The sequence below is a fragment of the Columba livia genome, chromosome Z (assembly GCF_036013475.1).
Source record: "Columba livia isolate bColLiv1 breed racing homer chromosome Z, bColLiv1.pat.W.v2, whole genome shotgun sequence".
Taxonomy (NCBI): domain Eukaryota; kingdom Metazoa; phylum Chordata; class Aves; order Columbiformes; family Columbidae; genus Columba; species Columba livia.
The window spans coordinates 37909720-37928552 of NC_088642.1; the positions used below are offsets into that span (position 1 = coordinate 37909720).

The window sequence follows — 18833 nt, forward strand, 5'->3', positions numbered from 1 at the left end:
TGCTCTTGTGATTACTTATATGATTACTTATATACCAGAATCTTGAGGATCCACATTAGACTAGAAAGTAAATATTTTTGTTCACAGAAACTGCAATAAGAAAGACCATTAAATAAGAGATGGGTGAACCACTTGGAGATAAAAATCTGAAAGCTTTTGGCAGATTTTACTTAGGAAAGCCTCAGATTTCAGCAAACTGTATATATATATTTTTTTTTTTTAATGGAGCATGAACACTATGATTGACCCTATGCTTTCTTTTTGAGCGATTATCTATCAGAACAGAACATACAGTTAAGTTCTCTGCAGTATGTTTTCTGTTTCAATTAGACTTTCAGAGGACCAATTTTTCAAGCTATGTAGGAAATGTCAGGGAAATGTCACCTTCATCTTTGAAATTATTAGTAAATCTTCCAAACACACAAATATGTATTAAAGGTCTTTAAGGAAGTAGAGTACCTCTTAATGGGGGACAGCAATAATGTTTCCAGAGACATGGTACATTTTAATTACTACATACGAAACAGCATTTTTATTAGGAAAAAAAAAAAAAAGAAGAAGAAGAAGATAGGATTTTTACTTCACTTAATTATCATCAAGAATGTCAACTGTACTCTAGAGAAGATTACTAAATGTACTGCACCTAAGCTGAGGCACTGAGATCCTGTCCAATAGCTATTTTTGTGGAAGGAAAAAGTAGCCAGACAAAGGCTTTTGCAAGGCAGACAGAGAGGTCCCTGAAATTCAGTAAGGAATTCCTGCTTTGCTTAATGAATGTATCTGTACACCACTAAATACTAATACACTTCTATACATACGTCATGATGATGTCAAACAAAGGAGAATTGATTTCACTAAAGAAAATTTAAAAATTTCAAACTTCTGAAAGCTTAAAGCCAAATATAGAATTAATACATATGTTTGAAAAATTAAGTTTAAATGCCATTACCTTATGACAGGGAAAAGGCTTCCACCCTGCAAAAACCTCAGGCTGTTATGTAAATGTACAGCTATTAATTGTTTCACTGATTTCAAGAGCACTGTTATTAATCAATAATGCTATTATTAACGAAAAGTACAAATATCTTATGAATCCTTACCCTATCACTTTACTAGTTTCAAGCAATCAAAAATAATTAAATTTCAGTCTGTACAGCACATTCTGTAGGTGAAATTGAAGTACCTGATCCTAACATGACATTTCTCCTCCTTTATTGTCATTGCTACATCACAGGAAGGGATCCCCTAATAGACACACAAGGCTTCTCTTGCTATAATTCTGTGTAAGCTCATGAAGTTGCAACAGGAGAACATAAAACAGCCTGCACTGAGCTCCTAGTTGACTGCAGTACTTAATGTTCACAAAAGCAAATAAATCGACATCTTCTCACATCCTCTGGCAACTCACCATCCAAAAAAAAAAAAAAAAGACATGATGAACTAGCTGCTGGTCAAAATCACCACCTGCCAGACGAACATATGGAGTTTATGATTTCGCAGTTACATACACTAACAATACTGGAATAAACAATCAGTGAATCAATGAGAATTCATGAATGTGACTTGAAATTTCAGGAACATAGCCATAAATTTAAAAACAACATAAAGCTCAAAATATGTTAGGAAATAAATGTTAAAAGACCACCAAACATGCAAAGCAAACCAACTGTGAGGAAATTTTGTATTTCCATCATTCAAATATTACAGTTTGCCAGATAGCTATGAAAAGCACATGCTTTATTAGCTAGAAGTAGACATGCATCCACAAATCATTTAAAGTTAACAACTCCTAGGAGCATTTTTGATGCAAAGAGGCTAGTTTTATTCTGTACTTTATTACTGTATGCATCCAGCTGAAATAGTTTCAGGTGTGTATGATGCAATTCTACAGAAGAACAGAGAAATAACAGTAATGTTAGAACTGTTGCTCCAGAGTTGTAATCAAGATCAACACTATAGCTGTAATTTGAAGCAATGAAGCCTTCATGTGAAATATGTTTTAAAACTAGTTATATACATGCATACACACACACACATATACACAGAGGTTGATATTGCAATCCCCCTTCAACTTAAAAATCAAAAAGTAAAACTGGAGCCAGAAAGAAAATTCTTGATAAGGCAATGGAAGAAATTGATGTCTTTTAAATACATGTGTTATTGCTGTACAACTAGTATTTGGAAAACTTTGTCTCTATTTGACTAAAGTGTGATAAAACGTCAACGGATCAGTTTTCCTCCACCAAAGATAGACATTCGTGTAGAAAATGAATTCTATGTTCTGAAGTTCTAATGCACTAATTTTTCCACAAAAAGTATAAAGACAGACAGTGGTTTTGGCACTAGTTAGCAAAAGACCATATTCCATAATAGCATTCCCTCAACTGAATAGCAAAGTTTTTAAAAAGTTAACATCTAACTCTTCACACAGGGCAGCTTCTACAGAGCAAAGATTTTGTGAAAGACAGCTATGTGGACTAATAATTTGACATCAAAGGTAAGGAAACTCTGGCCTACATTTCGCATGAGGCATGAACAATTTTACAGTGCAAGTGGCTGAAGTATTAATACCAAACTATGCATACAATGCAAATGTGCTGGTTCAGCTTGGATAGCATTAATTTTCACAGGACGATGGGAGGGGACACGGGCAGGACAGTTGACCCAAACTAGTGAAAAGGATATTAGCTACCACGTGACATCATGGTCAGTGCAAAATGAGGGGCTGGCTGGGGGAGGAACTCGCTGTTTGGGGGAGCTCGTTGTGTGGGGGGAATCGCTGAGGTCTGGGATGCTCTTTAATTTCTCTGAGATCGACAGCATAGTGCAATCATGTTTTGAGCACAAAGTGGGGTCTGGGTCTTTGCAGTACAGGATCAGAGCTCATGGGGGATCGCTACGCGGGAACAGGCTGGGCATTGGTGTTGCTGCATGGTGAGCAATTGCATTGAGTACCCCTCGCTTTGTATATTCTTACATTGTTGCTATCGCTATCGTTTATCTTATCTTTTTTGCTGTTTCGTTAAACGGCTTTAATTTCAATCCATGAATTTTGCCTTTTGTTTCCAGATTTCTCTTCCCAATCCCACTGTAGGTGGGGGAGAGGTGAGTGAGTGACCACATAGTTCCAATTGCCAGCGGAGGCTAAACCATGACAGCACCAAACAATTAACTCAGCAGATTAAGTAGATATAAATACAACTTCCAGGTAGTTTTATGTGAGGTTCCAGACCACTGAACATGAAAAATGTTTCATGAAATGGCCAAAAAACCTCAATTCCTAATGGTCTCTGCAACCATCAGTAGCTGAACTAAGGAAACTATGAAGTTCACCCACAGCTACCACCAGCATGCTGGTGAATCCCTGAAAAGTGTTGCACATGCCAAAGTATGCCACCCAGAACTGGAAATTATCTTTACTAACCACAAACTTAAAATCATAGTAATGTTTCCCAGTAACTTATGTATACTTACCTACCCTGCAGACTGAGAAACACAAACAATTCCCCTTTCCTCAATACTAGCAAAAACCTGGTTATTTTAAACCTCCAAAATTCCAGATAGGAAGCCAAGCCACATCTCAGCAAGGCACAAAGCATTAACTGTTTTCAATCCTTTATTCCTGAGCTGCACAGGCAAAGCTCCTCTGGTCCCACCAACTACAGTGGCATAAACAACCTGACAGCAAATCTGACTTGCAGTTTGTAGGGAGGAGATTAGAAGGCAGAAAAGAGAAAATCACAGCTGTGAGCTACAAGCAGGCGAATTATTGCTGTCATTGAGGCTAGTCAAAAGATGTTCCACAAAAATACAGGGAATACAAAGCAAAAGTAAGGGATTAATGAGAAGGACAGTTTGTCCTAGTGATACTGAAAACAAAGTTTCACCTATTCTCAACTCAAGAAAGGTTCCCTCCAAAGGGAGATCTTCTAATGAGGACTGCATTTCTTCAGAATTCAGCATTTTGTATCCAAGATAGAAGATACGGGTAGACAACTGAAGCAACTAACTAGATGATGTACCAGCTGCATAAAGTGAAAACTGAAGCTACACGAGCAAGTAGTTTGTGTTATCAGCCAACAATGCAGAGCGCTGTGCCAGCTGGGGTTTATGCAGCCCAAAAGATAACCAAATACAGTATTTATAAACATAGCATGAACTGAATGCAGCATGCTGTCCGTAACTGTGCTTAGTGCACAGGTCAATTACTTTAATTAGAATGCATTACTCAGTAACAGAAGAAATGACGTTGTCTTTCCAGATCTCATTAAATATATATTCAAAAAGCTGTAATATAGATTGGGTTGCTTTTTAGTCACAGATACACACAGTAATGCATGCTAAAGAAATCTGTCTGATAAGTCTAGTGGTGGAGTCCAGATTTCAGGCATATACGCCCAAGAAAGCCTAGTCCCTTGAAGGGTTAGAGGCATTGAAGCAGCTATACCCTGAAGTGCCAACAGCTGCGAGGGAAACAGTGGCCAGAAGTCAATACGTAAGGAAGGAACAGAGAGCAAGAACATCCGTTCTATATTGCAAGGCCTTGAAAGCCACAAGAGACTGCAAGTCCTTCCAGGGTTCACAAGACACCAACAAACTCAATATTCAACAGCTGCAGACCCCCAGGCTGTGAGCAGGGACTTGCAACCCAACTTTAGCAGAGGTCCATGCCAATGTAGAGAAGACAGTACTCCATCTGGAGGGGGGTGAAGGGAAGGAACCCCTAAGTTTTCCCCTAGCCGCAAAGGAAGTTCCTCGAGCTCTGTGAAGAATCCAGTCTCCCCAATCACCCACTAGGTGAACTCACCAGAGGTGTGTTGTCTATAAGATTATTATCATACTGTTCTACCCCGTTTAAGGTAACGTTTACTGGCATGTGCCTTCTCCACACTGCCATCCAGAAAACTGGCAACTACCAATGAAGATCCCTCTTGTGAGTCATTGCCTGGCTCTAATGAAGCCACCCTGGCAAATGCTACATCAAGTGACGTGAGATAGCATTACACGTTATATAACCTGACAGGATCTAAAGCCTTTTTGTGAGCCTATTGTGAGAGGATGCATTTGTTTTATCACAGTAAAACCAAGCTTCATGGACTTAACCCTGAACAGCTTCAGTCAGATGAGACACAACAGGTTCTTTGCCAGATTCACATTTACGCTAGCTGTACTAAAGAATAAAACTGATTCTTTCATAACTGGAAAGATTTTGTAGTATGACTAATTAAAATTTTATCAGGTATTTCTGCTTGACAGAAAGCATAGTCAGAATATGATGTTTGCTTTTGTTTTTCACAGATCCCTGCATTAGTTTATTAACAAAATCAGCTTGCTTATTAATAAATAAAATGATAGAGCAACTTTGTGACAGCTGCAACAGACAGCTTCAGCAGCATATCTGAGGTAGGCTTAATCACTGGTCTTTGCGAGGTGCAAATTTAAAATTAAGCTTTTATTTTCTATAAATAATACAGTACTGGCTTAACTCCTAGAAATATACTAGTATTTTTGTTCAGAACAGACATGCGTAATACACAAATGCTCACTACTTTTCAAATAAAGGGAACAGCAAAACAACATAGTGTTAGAGATTTTTACACATTAAGTAAACATTCAAACAGAAGAACAAAAATAACAACTCAGTGAACAGGCAGTGTTCAAATTCTACTTTGAGTAAAATGAGTGGTCCACTGAACTCATATCATACCTCAGATCACATTTGTATAAATAATAAATATGAAGAAGAGTATTCTGAAAATACAGACATCAAGGAGCAAAGATTCATTGTGCAAGTCTCAGTAAATGGTACTAGAAAGTAACAGATTTCAATCCCACCCAAGGTGAAGTTCATACATTTTAACTAGCACAATGAACCAAAATAAATTAGGTAGCGTTTCTCCTGCAGAATTACAAAAAGACTTTGAGTTGTTATGCTCAGTGGTCAACAGGAGTCTTTTGTATCTTTCAGTCATTACTCATTAAAAAGGGTCTGTCCAACAGAGTGGTCTCTCCTAAGAGTTCATCAGTAGTACCTATTGAGCATCCTCAACCTGCTTGTCAAGTGAGAGACCACCATTTTCTGTTACAGAAGAAACATTTTTTGGTCTCCCACAAAAAAAATCACTAATTTCTACAGATTATGCATATAATTATATATGACTCAGTGAGTCACCTTCTTAATAAGTATTTTGAAGAAAGTAACTGGGATGATACTTTAGTCATCTTGATTGAAAATCCTTATTTCCTTACTAATTTTCATCACATATTATAAAGCTACATTTCATTATCACACTGTTCCTGAAAGACTTCAATGCCAAGATCAAATTGTAGATACGATGAACCATATAAACAATATTAATTTACAAAGGATACATATACATCCCACAGATTAAAGCAATCACCATACAGAAGTAGCAAGCACCTGAAGTGGACCAAAACCCTCTAGCACAGTGCCACAGCTTTGGATACTACCACACTGGCTCTCAGTCGAGCTCTACTAATAACCACATTAGTGACCTTAAAGAGGATGTTTCCTCAACAAGAATAGTCTTAGAGAAAAACTGTCACATATTTCAAAAAGCTAACTCATTGCCCCATAAAAAGATTTCTTGAAGACAAATCATCCCTTACGTACTTGTCACAGATTACTGTAGCCTGGAACTTCCATCAACTATCACTAAACAAGCACAATTACACTGTAATGAGATCCCATTGGGTAGAAAACGCTCACAGTTCCCACCTACAGGTTTGTCTTTTTGCCTGCCCCCTCCAGAGACAACAATGTCTCCCCTTTCTGTTATAAACAGCAGCTAACTCTTACAGCAAATTAGTTAACATAAGAAAATCGAATTTATATAAGCTATGAACCTTCATTTTCCTTGAGGATTGGAGCTTCCCTTTCAGAATAATGAAAGACTTGTATATCTATGTTTCTTTTTTTTTTTTTTAGCTCAGAAGTTTCTTTTTACCTTTTTAGTACGCTCTCTGAATATACCTTCCCTCACTTAAAAATAATAACAAAAAATCACATCCTGTTTTAGCACAATGGTATACAAGCCACCTCAGTGTAATACCTGCTCAGTCACATCACTTTCTCCTGCATTGTGACATTCTCTGCTCACCCAGAATAAATTCAGTATAACAATTAACAAGTTCAACCGCTCTAGAGAGCTGCTAGCACAGAAGATGAAATCTTCAGGTTACCATGATACAGAAATTGTCGAGACTTCCATTTCTCTCTCTCATACCTACAGTTGCTTGTGTTCATTTTCATCACAGTCACTAAGTAAATGCTAAATACAGGTTTTCAGAATGAGATAATTTCAGTTCTATTAGCCATTGTGAAAGTCCACACTGTTACTACATTTTGGCAAAACCAGGTAAATTTAAAGGGAGAATAACAGAAGTTTGTACTACATATAAACCCAAACACTGAGTGATTTTAGTTCATTTTGAAGCCAAGATCTGGAAATAAAACAAGTAATTCTGGGGCACATCAGAACCAAACGTTTGCAGATATAGCTCCTAATACTTTAAATTCTCAGGCTATATCACCTGTATCATGTATTTTTCTTTATTATACTATTTATGCTTGGATTTAGCACCCAACACATCACTGGGGCACCATGTGTTGAAAAAGGCAAAGCCCCCTGGAAATATTCTCTCTCATGGAATATTGACAACCTGTAAAACAGCACACGCATCTTTAGATTGTCAGGTTGGCTCTATTTCCTCATCCTCACATTCAACTCATCTACAAAGCAACAAATTAAAGCAGTTATTTCATGTGGCAAGCAAGTTAGCATCTATCAGAATATTAATGTCTGGGGACTGAGGTAGGCCTCAGCGGCCCTGACCAGCCTCACTGGGAGATTCACACCACCCCTAACCACATGCCCACCATCTCCATTTCAGCTCAGCCCTGGGCACCAAGTCCTGGCCTGACCTGTATCATAGGTACCCATCTCCAGCTTTGTCTTTGGCCCTGCCTCCTGGATGAAATGGCACCCCATCAGTAAGGGCACTGCCCAGCCTGGGATCATCATCTCCTGGATCACACCTCCTCTTCAAGCAGCTGGTTCTCGCTGCATCCTAATAACCGTTCAGGACTCACTCACTATCGTATCTCTGATACAGCCTATGCAAGGAGATTTTAAAGTGTGATCAAACCTCAAAGAAATAATTTGAAGAGACTTTTTCCCTGCAATTTTGATTCCTGTGATTCACTAAGACAGGAAATATCTGTAACCTCATTTCATTGAAATGTCATGTTTATGAAACTTAGTAAAGCTGCTAAAGGCTAATAAGAAGTCAAATGCCTGTTGAAACTGGTTTTAATAAGTCCCTAAAAGGATTTATAGAAAATAAATTAATTGACTAAGAAATTTACTTGCTCAAGTACTTGCTGACTAGGAACAAAAGGACCCATTAGGAGCATCTGGCAAAGAGATGATCTAAATTCAGCATCTCTCAAACATCAGATCTGAGCCTTTTTCCCCACAACAACCTCCTCTGCTTTCTGTCCAGGCAAGAGAATCAAACTTTGAGGCAGGCAAGTCATTCTTAGCTACTCTATGCTTAATTTGGGTTTGTTTCTTCTTCCTTTTTTTTTTTTTTTTTTGAGTTGTACAGATATATAACCTTACTTTGCTTACAGAAAAATTCTGCAGTAACTTCCAGAAAACAAACCTGCTTTTGACCCACACAATCGTACAGGTCAGGAATTGATTAAAAATAGAAGTAATTAATCAGAGCTCCAACATGCCCCAAAAGTAAAGGCCTTCATTCATTTTTCAAGAATGAAAATTTTCATGCATCTTGGCTGTGATACTTGACGCTTCCCCTCTTCTTAGGATGAGGACATTAGTTTCAGAAACTCCTGGAAAACTACTAGTATCTTCATGCAAATGACATTGCCTTTCTCACACTACCTTAACACAATAACCAAATAAATATAAGTTTCTTGTGGCCTGTTCCTGTACTTCCCCAAAAGGAAGCCAAGATAAGTAATCCTGGAATTTTTTTACTAGATTACAGTGACTATCACGTCTCCAGTGGGACTTTCATTTTCCCCAACGTTAAAGATTTTTTTTACCCAAGAACTTCAAAGTGTCTGTTGGAAAGTGTTAGTATCTAGTTTTCTTTTTGGTTTAGGTTATCCATGACATCCACATGGGACTGGCAGACATGAGTCACAGCTTGATGTCAGGCAGGATAGCTTAAGCAATATAAAAATTGCATTAATGTCGATGTTCAGGCACCTGGATCCCAAACTGACCAGAAAGGTTCTGCATCTATCTTACCGCAGGATGACCCAAAGAAAAAAACACAGTGATATGTGAAACATGCTATTTCATTTGCCCCACTGTTGAAGATCAACAACAGTGAAAAATAAAAAGGAGGAAAAAAATTATCTGGCCTGTATCTTAAGGGTCATGCACTGAAAAATGGGTCAGATCACCATTCTGCTTTCTCAGTCTGTAGCAAGCAAGATGTTCCCTACACAGCTAAAAAGACTACAGGCCACAAAGCAAACCGTAAAATCATATGCTTCAAATCTAGCAATAAACTACCAGTATCACTAGATTAAAACACCAAATTCTAATTTCAATAAATATTTAATAGTTGATTTTAAAGACTTTTAGAAGCACAATAATTGCCTTTAAGAACAAGGGTATTTTTTGAACAGCCACTTAAAGAAAAGAAAAAAAGGAGACAGATGATTTAAAGCAGACAAATTCCATCACATTATTTGCTGTGTGTTGCCTAGAGGCTATGAGAAGTTTATAATCACACTAATTCAGTCCCATCACTATGAAAATAAAGGGAAGAAGCCAATAGTGATAATTCTGGAGAAAAATTATTTCTTTCCTCCCGACACACAGAGAAACATTCCAACACACACTGAAACACACAAAGGATACCAGCATGTGATTTCTGTTCAAAGGCAAACCTCTGAGTGACACTTTCCTAATTCACAGAGAAGATTTTTACTGAAATAACAAATTCCCAGTGGGTATGCAATGCTGCAAGACTACTATGATGAAGGCTTCTCCCTCAAGGAAAATTGAAAGCTCTTCAAATATTTTTGGCAGTTCAAGAGACACGTATGTACTTATCTAAAGTAGATATACTCTCCTTCACATGTAGTGGATAAACAAATTCTGCACTTAAAATATTCTGAGATTTTTTTTGTTTACTCTGAACAAGCTACCTCTCTGAGTTCTTCCCAAAGTTCACTCACACTTCTAATTTTGCCTTTGCTCAAGGTCAGGTTATTGCTCAATGTTTTTTGATAGATAATATGCAAACTTTAAGAAATACATAACTTCTAAGCCTTAGTCTACAAAAATATTATCTTGCTGGACAAGATGTCCAGCACACAGCTGGGTAAACACACAGTGTAGTGGGTGAGCCATTGGCTGACGGGCTGGGCTCAAAGGGTTCTAGTAAATGGGGTTATGTCGGGCTGGGGATCAGCCACTAGTGGGTTCCACAGGGATCCAGCTTAGGGCCAGCACTCTTCAATGTCTTTGAAAATTACTTGGATGCAGGACTTGAGGAATTGCTTAGTAAGTTCGCTGATGACACAAAATTGGGAAGAGTTGTTGACACTCTCGAGGGCAGAAAGGCCCTGCAAAGGGATCTGAACAAACTGGAGAACTGGGCAATCACCAGCCACATGAAGTTCTACAAGTGCAAGTGCCAGATTTTGCACCTGGGACATAGCAACCCTGGCTGTACAGACTGGGAAACGAGGTGCTGGAGAGGGATCTGAGGGTTCTGGTTCGATGGCAAGTTGAACATGAGCCAACAGTGTGCCCTGACAGCCAAGAGGGCAACCGCGTCCCGGGTGCATCCAGCACAGTATTGCCAGCCAGGCAAGGGAAGTGATTGTCCCCCTCTGCTCTGCACTGGTGCGGCCTCACCTGGAGCACTGTGTGTGGTTCAGGGCAACACAGGATAAAAAGGAGATAAGCTACTGGAGAGTGTCAGGAAGAGGGCTACAAAGTTGCTGAAGGGTTTGGAGAGGAAGCCATATGAGGAGTAGCTAATGTCACCTGGTTCATTCAGCCCAGAGAAAAGGAGACTAAGAGGAGACCTCATCATGGTCTACAGCTTCCTCACAAGAGGAGGAGGAAGGGCAGGTGCTGGTCTCTTTTCTCTGACAGAACCTAAGGAAATGGCAGGAAGATGTGCCAGGAGAGATTTAGGTTGGACATTAGGAAAAGGTTCTTCCCCCAGAGGGTGGTGGAGCACTGGAACAGGCTCCGCAGGGAGGTGTCACAGCTCTGAGCCCGACAGTGTTCAACAAGAGACTGGACAACGCCCTCAGACACATGGTGTGAACTGTGGGGTTGTTCAGGAACAGGAGTTGAAATTTACGATCCTTGTGGGTACCTTGCAACTCAGGACATTCTATGAAGCTATGATTCTACTGTTAGGCTAATCTTTTACCTCAGAGGTTTCTAGGCATGTTCACTGGAAAGACAGTGAGCCTGATAGCTCCATTGTCCTCCCATCTTGTATATTCTGGACCAGTCAGTAATACACATGTGGGACAAAATATGACTGAGTTTATCTGTATATTATCTTAGCATCTCCTTTTCAATTGTTCTTCCTCTGATGTATGTCTGTCAGACAAGTAGGACTTAAGAAGCAAAGAATCAGAAGCTACAACATACTCACTCTGAAAGCAAGAGGAACAGAGTTCATCCTCCACACTTCCCAGAAGTATCTGACATTTGAAGCATTTTTGCTCCATATTAAATACTGGCTGTAAGCCAGAAACACAGGTCCCAGCCAGCAAGCTTGTAAAGTGGCCCAAAGCAAAGATCACTTATTTGAACTTCAGCTGTCCAGGCATCCAATAAATGTAACTGTTTATTTACAAGTCTTTTATGAATTAATAGACATGATTTCTACAACATGACTGCACTGTCAGTGCTTCCTCTGCTGAGACAGATTAGAGAAAGGGTAAGGATGCCAAAAGTGCACAGACTTACTTTGGCCCTCTTTCTATTGACAAGGTACTTAAAATCTTGCAAAAGCACAGTGTAAGCCTACAGGGTTTATAAATATATAAATCAAATAACTGTGAAAGGCTCCCCTACCCTTCCTAATAGATGCTCTTATGTAATCTTAATTTTATATAAATGTCATGAGCCAGAAATTAGTAGAAAATTACTTACATGGACAGATAAACAAGGGAGCTTTTTTGCTGATGCATTACAAAGCATAGGAATTCCTCAATTTTTCTAAGTCAGTAAGAAAAAAAATAATTATTTTATCCCTACCATCAAGCTTTTTGCTACTGCTGCAATGGGCTGTCACAGAAGCTAACCATTTCCCTGTATCTATTTGAAAATAAAGATCCCATACAGCCTGAGACAGTATGGGAAAAGGAGTCCCCCTAGAGTGTAGGTACATCTCTCAATGGATTATGTTTCAGGGCCTTATGATGCATCATCTAAAACACATTTAATGAAGCATCTTTAGTCATATATCCAACTCTTATAAATATAAATGCCCTTTCGTATCTATGTAACTGACTTTAAAATTCAAAATGTACAAATCAATTAAATTTGTCAATTACAATTTTAGTGAGAATTCTGAAAACATTTGCCTCAAACCCAAACTGACAGAGGATGACTCAGAATAATTTACCACAATCTTCACTAAAAGCTGGCTTATCCTACTTTCAAAGCAATTGCTGAGAATAGCATCTCTCTGAAGCCTCTTAAAAAGGAATGACAAATAGTAAAACCAATCAGATATGCAGTGAACTTTTATATTTTTTTTTTCCTTTGGGATAATTCTGCTACAACAGATAAAAACAGAATTCGGAGATGCAAAACCTCTCACTAATACAGATTTTCTGTTACTCCATTGTACACAGTTTTAAGCAATAGTACTCTTCTGGAAAGGTGTTTCAATAGTTAGATGCATCTCACTGGCTGTATCATGATATCATGATGCTTCAGCTTTGTTCTGCCCTGTGTACCTTTCACAAGTTTATGTCACCAGAGACATTATATTCTTCTTCCTGACTCATCCATGCTCCAGGGCCTTTTATACTGACAATCAAGCTGGATGGGATGTCCTTTAAGAACACTGTTTATAAATATGTAAAGGCTGAGTGTCACAAGGATGGAGCCAGGCTCTTCTCAGTTACAACCAATGGTAAGACAGGGAGCAATGAGTACAAACTGGAACACAGGAGGTTCCACTTAAATATGAGAAGAAACTTCATCACGGTGAGGTTAACAGAGCACTGGAACAGGCTGCCCAGAGGGGTTGTGGAGTCTCCTTCTCTGGAGATATTCAAAACCTGCCTGGACACATTCCTGTGTAACCTCATCTAGGTGTTGTGCTCCAGCGGGGGGATTGGATTAGATGATCTTTCAAGGTCCCTTCCAATCCCTAAAATTCTGTGATTCTGTGAGTGTACGGAGGAAGCACAGTGACTTTGTACTGTTCCATGAGCAGCATAGCTGCACAGCTCTTTTAGCTGGCTCACATGCTGTTGAAAGCCATGCATTAAGGTCTTTCTACACTACAGTTGTATTTTATTATTTGTAAAAAAACCTGAAAATATCAGAAAACCAAACCAATCCAAAATTTCACATTATTTAGCTGTTAGATAGATGAGCACCCACATTTTTACCTCCACATTTCCGTGTTTCATATGCCTTTTTAAATGTATGTAACGATGAAATATTTTGATTATGCAGTCAAAATTAGTCTTTTGGCACTGAGCTCCACCTGCTGACAAGTATTTCAAGTATTGCAGAGCCTGCATACCAAGTCTCAGCTTTATCAGTGATTCCAATATAATGCTGCAGTATACACAAAATAGATCTATATGAAATATTTCTATTGTGAGAATACCATATGGTTTTAAATACATATTCTTAAAAATAATGGGGTTTCACCCATTTGTTTTTAACATGCAAGGAAAAAGGAGAAGACATTTTAAAGTGGCATACAGATTTTACTGTATTATTGCTAAACAAAGTGAATTACTATTTTATATTAAACAAATCTATTCCCTGAAAATTTCCTATTAAAGATTTCCTTTAAAAATTTCCAAGTCAAAGTCTTATTATGAAATGCTAACCATCATAATTGTACTTAATTAGCTAAGTAAATGGTTAACTGGCACTGCAATATTCCAAATATTCCTGATGTTTTTGTTTCTAATCAGATCATTAGACATATAAAAGTTGTGTTGTCATTTTCTTTTTTTTTAATTATGGGGGACTACTGCCATGGGCTGTTGATCATATTAACAGCAAGAATAGCATATATATCTTAAAACAAATAACAGGCCATACATCTGTTAATGGAATATCTAAACACTGAAAAGTGAGCTCAAGCTTCTGGCTACTGCTTAGTTTTCATAAAGTGACATAATATGTAACAATTTGGATACTACAACATTTTGGAAAAATCCCACAGCTGTTTACAAGGAATAATCAGTTAACTATGACTACCTATGATTCTACTGACCACACAGTGAATGGTATCACAACTGCAAAACTCTAAGAGGCTTAAATACATTATTTTAAACTTGTAGTACCTTCAGCATTAAAACTATCAGTCTTGCATGGTTATTTCTGTAGAAAGGTATAAATGCTAGAAACAAGAAAATGTGTTTTATTTTTCCACATATGATGCCAAAATTGTTAAATCCAATGCTCAGGAATAGTCAAAACCAGAACTTCTTAATCTTCTTGCTATGCTATCATGAATGAACAAATCAGAATCATGCAGCAATTTCCTTTTTTCTTAAACTGTGCATGAATACCAACACACAGCTAACAATCTGGAAACAATGAAATATATTGACCAAACCAAACCATATGGAAGACACTAACAAAAGATGGAACTTCCTACAGTTAACAGAGGCAAAAGAGAACAAGAAAACAAAGGAAGTTATAACACACGTAATATAACACTGTCTATAAAAACACATCAAACAGCACTTCAGAATTTCATTCCTTGTTAGTATTCTATTGTACTGTTACCTAATGTATGAGATGCAAAAAAAAAAACCCATTTGCAAACTATTCCGCTGTGGAATCACCTGTATTTACATGATACTATATAAATAATTAAAGAGACATGAAACTTGCCAAAGTTGTATTGTATATCGTATTTTTAATTTTAAATCATGAAAAAAAATCCGCTTGTGACTGAATACATGAAAATTTACTTCATATGCATGCTCACAACACAAGCCAATTATGATTTTGTTATTCTTGGGGTAATAATTTGTAAAACACGTGGTTACAATGAATTTATGAAAAGGGACAAATAACCATATTCTAGTGTAGCATCAACATTTAGATGAAATGCTTTTAGATAAAGAGGAGAAACCTAAACAGATTTCTAGCTGAAGAAATGATGGAACGGCTGAATGACACCAGGATGAGCAATCAGCAGCAAGAACATTTTATTTCTAATCATTCACTATCTATATAATTTTAGGGAGTTTTACTAAAAAAAAAAAAAAAGCATTATAAAAATCACCAGGATGCTTACTTGTACTAACAGCCCACCAGCATATTATTTTTTCATCTTGAGATACAGTCAAGACTGCCATATCAAGGTACGGCAATTTGAAAAAAGTTTAACGCAGACTGCAGTTGTATGTACCACTTCCAGTCAGAACATCAGCTTCAAAATTAAACAAAACGTAGGTGGTATTTGCCTGTCTTAAATAACTTGCTCAAGGGAAATCATCCAGCATTTAAGTCATATTCCATTATTTTTCCTGTTGCATACAAATTATAAGACTAAATCCTCTGAAGCCAAAATAGCAACATTTTTCTTACTCTCAGCACATTTAGTGTATGCAAAAATGTATTTCTTGCATCATTAAAGAAATCTCAGTATGTACCTCCTCCAGAAAAAAAAGAAGAAAAAAACCCACATAAATTATCACAGATATCTTTTCTCAAAAAAAAAAAAGAGGTCAGAATTCTTCACTGTGTATTGTACATATATGCAATGATTATTTTCTACCACCCATTGAAACAAAGATTTAGACACAAGAAGACAGATTAGTTATCTTGAACTGAGGTGGAAGAATGCCATTCTCTTGATGAGACTCATCATCTCAACTAACCGTTACAGACAATATTCACTAGCCCAACTACAGGATATTACATGAAATAACTAGCAAGATAGTCTACCCAAAAGATTCCAAGCCTCCTAATCTTTCACAATCATTATCCTGATCCTTTGTTTCTCCTCTCCGTCTTTTTGTGCCTTATCATCTTCTCCTAGATGACAAGCATACAAGCTTGATTAAATAATGTTTTGTACGAGAGAAAAAGGCAACCACCTGCTAGTGCCTTGTAAATATTAAACTGTGGTAATGGAAGTGAGAGAATATTGACAATGAAGTATAACTGTAGAATGGGAATGAAATTAAATAACAAACTTGGTTCCACAAATAGAGGAAACAAAAGCACTCCTCCCAGATACAACCATTTCATTACCATTTAACTGAGCTACTGCTCTGTGGTCCAAAAGAAACGGCAGGCCGAACCTCTAAAGAAAACAAGTAACAAGCATCTTGTATATGTCAAACCTAATACATAAAAGCAAAGACCAGTGTTTGTCCCTTTAGTAAACAGGTACTGTTTGTTTGCTTTTTTCATGTGGCCTATTGCTACACACAGCTGCAAACAGTTGAGAGAAGGAAGTCACAAAAAATATCAGCGAAGTTCTTATATAAATTACATGGGGTCTCATCAATAGCGTAAGAAGTTCCTTTTGATTAGTAAGAGCATATAAACATTTTAAAATAAGTTGCAAAGAAACCAGTGTTTGTTTCTGTTCTAAGAAAAGACTAAATATAGTATATAAAATTCATTTGCCAATTATACCATGTGTGCAGTGATTCTAATAGCTTTTACTGTTAGTGTCCTATCTATAATTGTGAATGTAATTTCTTCAACACAACAAATGAAAGTACCAATAGTCACTCAGTCACGTTTACCAAAAATGTTTAAGGATTTACATAATGCTTATAAAACAGTCTAATGAGGATCTAAGCATCAAGTATACAGAAGATCAAACCAAGTCTGCAGACATACAGTGGATGCTACAAGTTATTGCAACTTAAAAAAATCACACAACTGAACTCTTTTTCTAATCAAGTCTCCACAAATCTAAAGTGGATTTTATTCACTTCAGTCATCCCTGTAAATACCTTGAGACTCTGATCCCAGGACTAAAGTATAATAGCAAGGCTGCACAATTCAGCAAAACAGATGTCAAACTCACCATAGAGGTCACTGATCTGGCATCTTCTTCATAATTCACTACAGGTGGTGGCTCTTTCCCATCATTCTCTTGAACCTTTTGTTCCAGTAGTTCTTTCTGGGCTGCATATTTTGCCTCAGAGCATCTTAATTGCTGAACTGTTTGCTTAAGTTCTTCAAGTGCTTGCTTTTGGCTCAGCAAGAGTACAATACTGCAGAGAAAAATAACAAACAATTTAAAAATCTACATGATTTAAAATACATACTTCGATTTATAAAAGCTAAACAAAAGCATAAAAAAAAGCATAAAATTCCTCAACAGAATTATTTGTTCAAAGGCACAAAGACATAAAGCAATTCTAGAAAATTTTCAAGGCTACAAGACAATGCAAGCAAACACCTACTTTGCCATTTTCTTTTCTCAATACATGACAAAAATCATGTAACAAATAAAGATGAAAATATTATTTTCTTCCACTTTTGATAGACTTTATAAACACTAAGATTCACCATCCTTTAGAAAAGAAATATATTTTTAGATTATGATTTCCAGTTATGAGAAATCTGCTGCTATCCACATAGGTGTAATAATAACTTGTACTAGTAAACTCACCTTATATCCAGTATAAATTTGTCTGGCGTCAAGTTACAGATATTTGTTGTCTCTTCTGGACTGAAAGGCCCACTACTGCATAAGTATTTCCGGACTGCAGTCTAAAATTATTCTTGTGAAACTAAATAAATTGAACTCTATGAGGAGCTAAAATATTTTTTTCTCATCTTCTGCACATTTTTATGGCTCTTCTCTGAATACCCCTCATACCTCTCACACTCCTGAATACTCCAAGATAGATATAATTCAGTCATTAAGGGACAAGCAGACAACTTAAAACACCTACAGATGCCCAAATGATTCTACTGTCCCCAAGAACTGCAAAACCAAAGATGGACAGAAGCTGCCTAAAAGACAGAACCATCCACAGTGCAATACAGACACCCTTAAAAGCACTCAACTGGAGCCCAGCAACATGTGGTTTATAAAGAGATGCAGAATTCTCACAGACTCCAAGAACAGATTAAGGAGGTGGAGGGATCAGAAGTATGGAGAATGAGGACAGTATAAAGAAAAATCACACTGTTCCGTCACCCTACCTATTCAGGATAATGCCATATGACAGACCCTCCTGCAAGCCCTACCCTTGGAGAAAAAAATATAAAAATTAAAATTTGTTGACATTGAGATTGTTCCTTCACAAACTGATGCTGAGCAAAATTACTATTCAAATAGGTTCCCGAATGATAAGGGACCCATCTTGTCATAAAATCCCCATCATCAGGAAAAGATAAAAATCATATCTCTATAGACGAGCACTGTAGTAAGTAACCAAAGAACAGAACTCCATAGAAACAGCAGAATGGTTGTTAATACAAAAGAATAAGTATGATATATCAAGACAAAACAAGAGGACATGAAACTGAGGTTTGGCATGAGACCGCACACATTTAAAAGCATCACACAAAAACAAAAACAATTACCCTGGAATTATCCTCAAGTAT

The 18833-nt window shown here is 37.4% G+C and overlaps 1 protein-coding gene across 6 annotated transcripts in view; it reads right to left on the reverse strand.

Moving 5' to 3' along the window:
* FER (FER tyrosine kinase) overlaps positions 1 to 18833 on the reverse strand; it is a 167453-nt gene that overhangs the window by 100740 nt on the left and 47880 nt on the right. For all 6 annotated transcript variants that reach the window (XR_010469109.1, XM_065046652.1, XM_021292553.2 and 3 more), the window contains exon 10: positions 17299 to 17488. Coding sequence is in view for 5 of the 6 variants with exons in the window: in XM_065046652.1 (XP_064902724.1) it covers positions 17299 to 17488 (190 nt within the window). In the remaining variant the exon portion in view is untranslated. The remainder of the gene's footprint in view (positions 1 to 17298; positions 17489 to 18833) is intronic.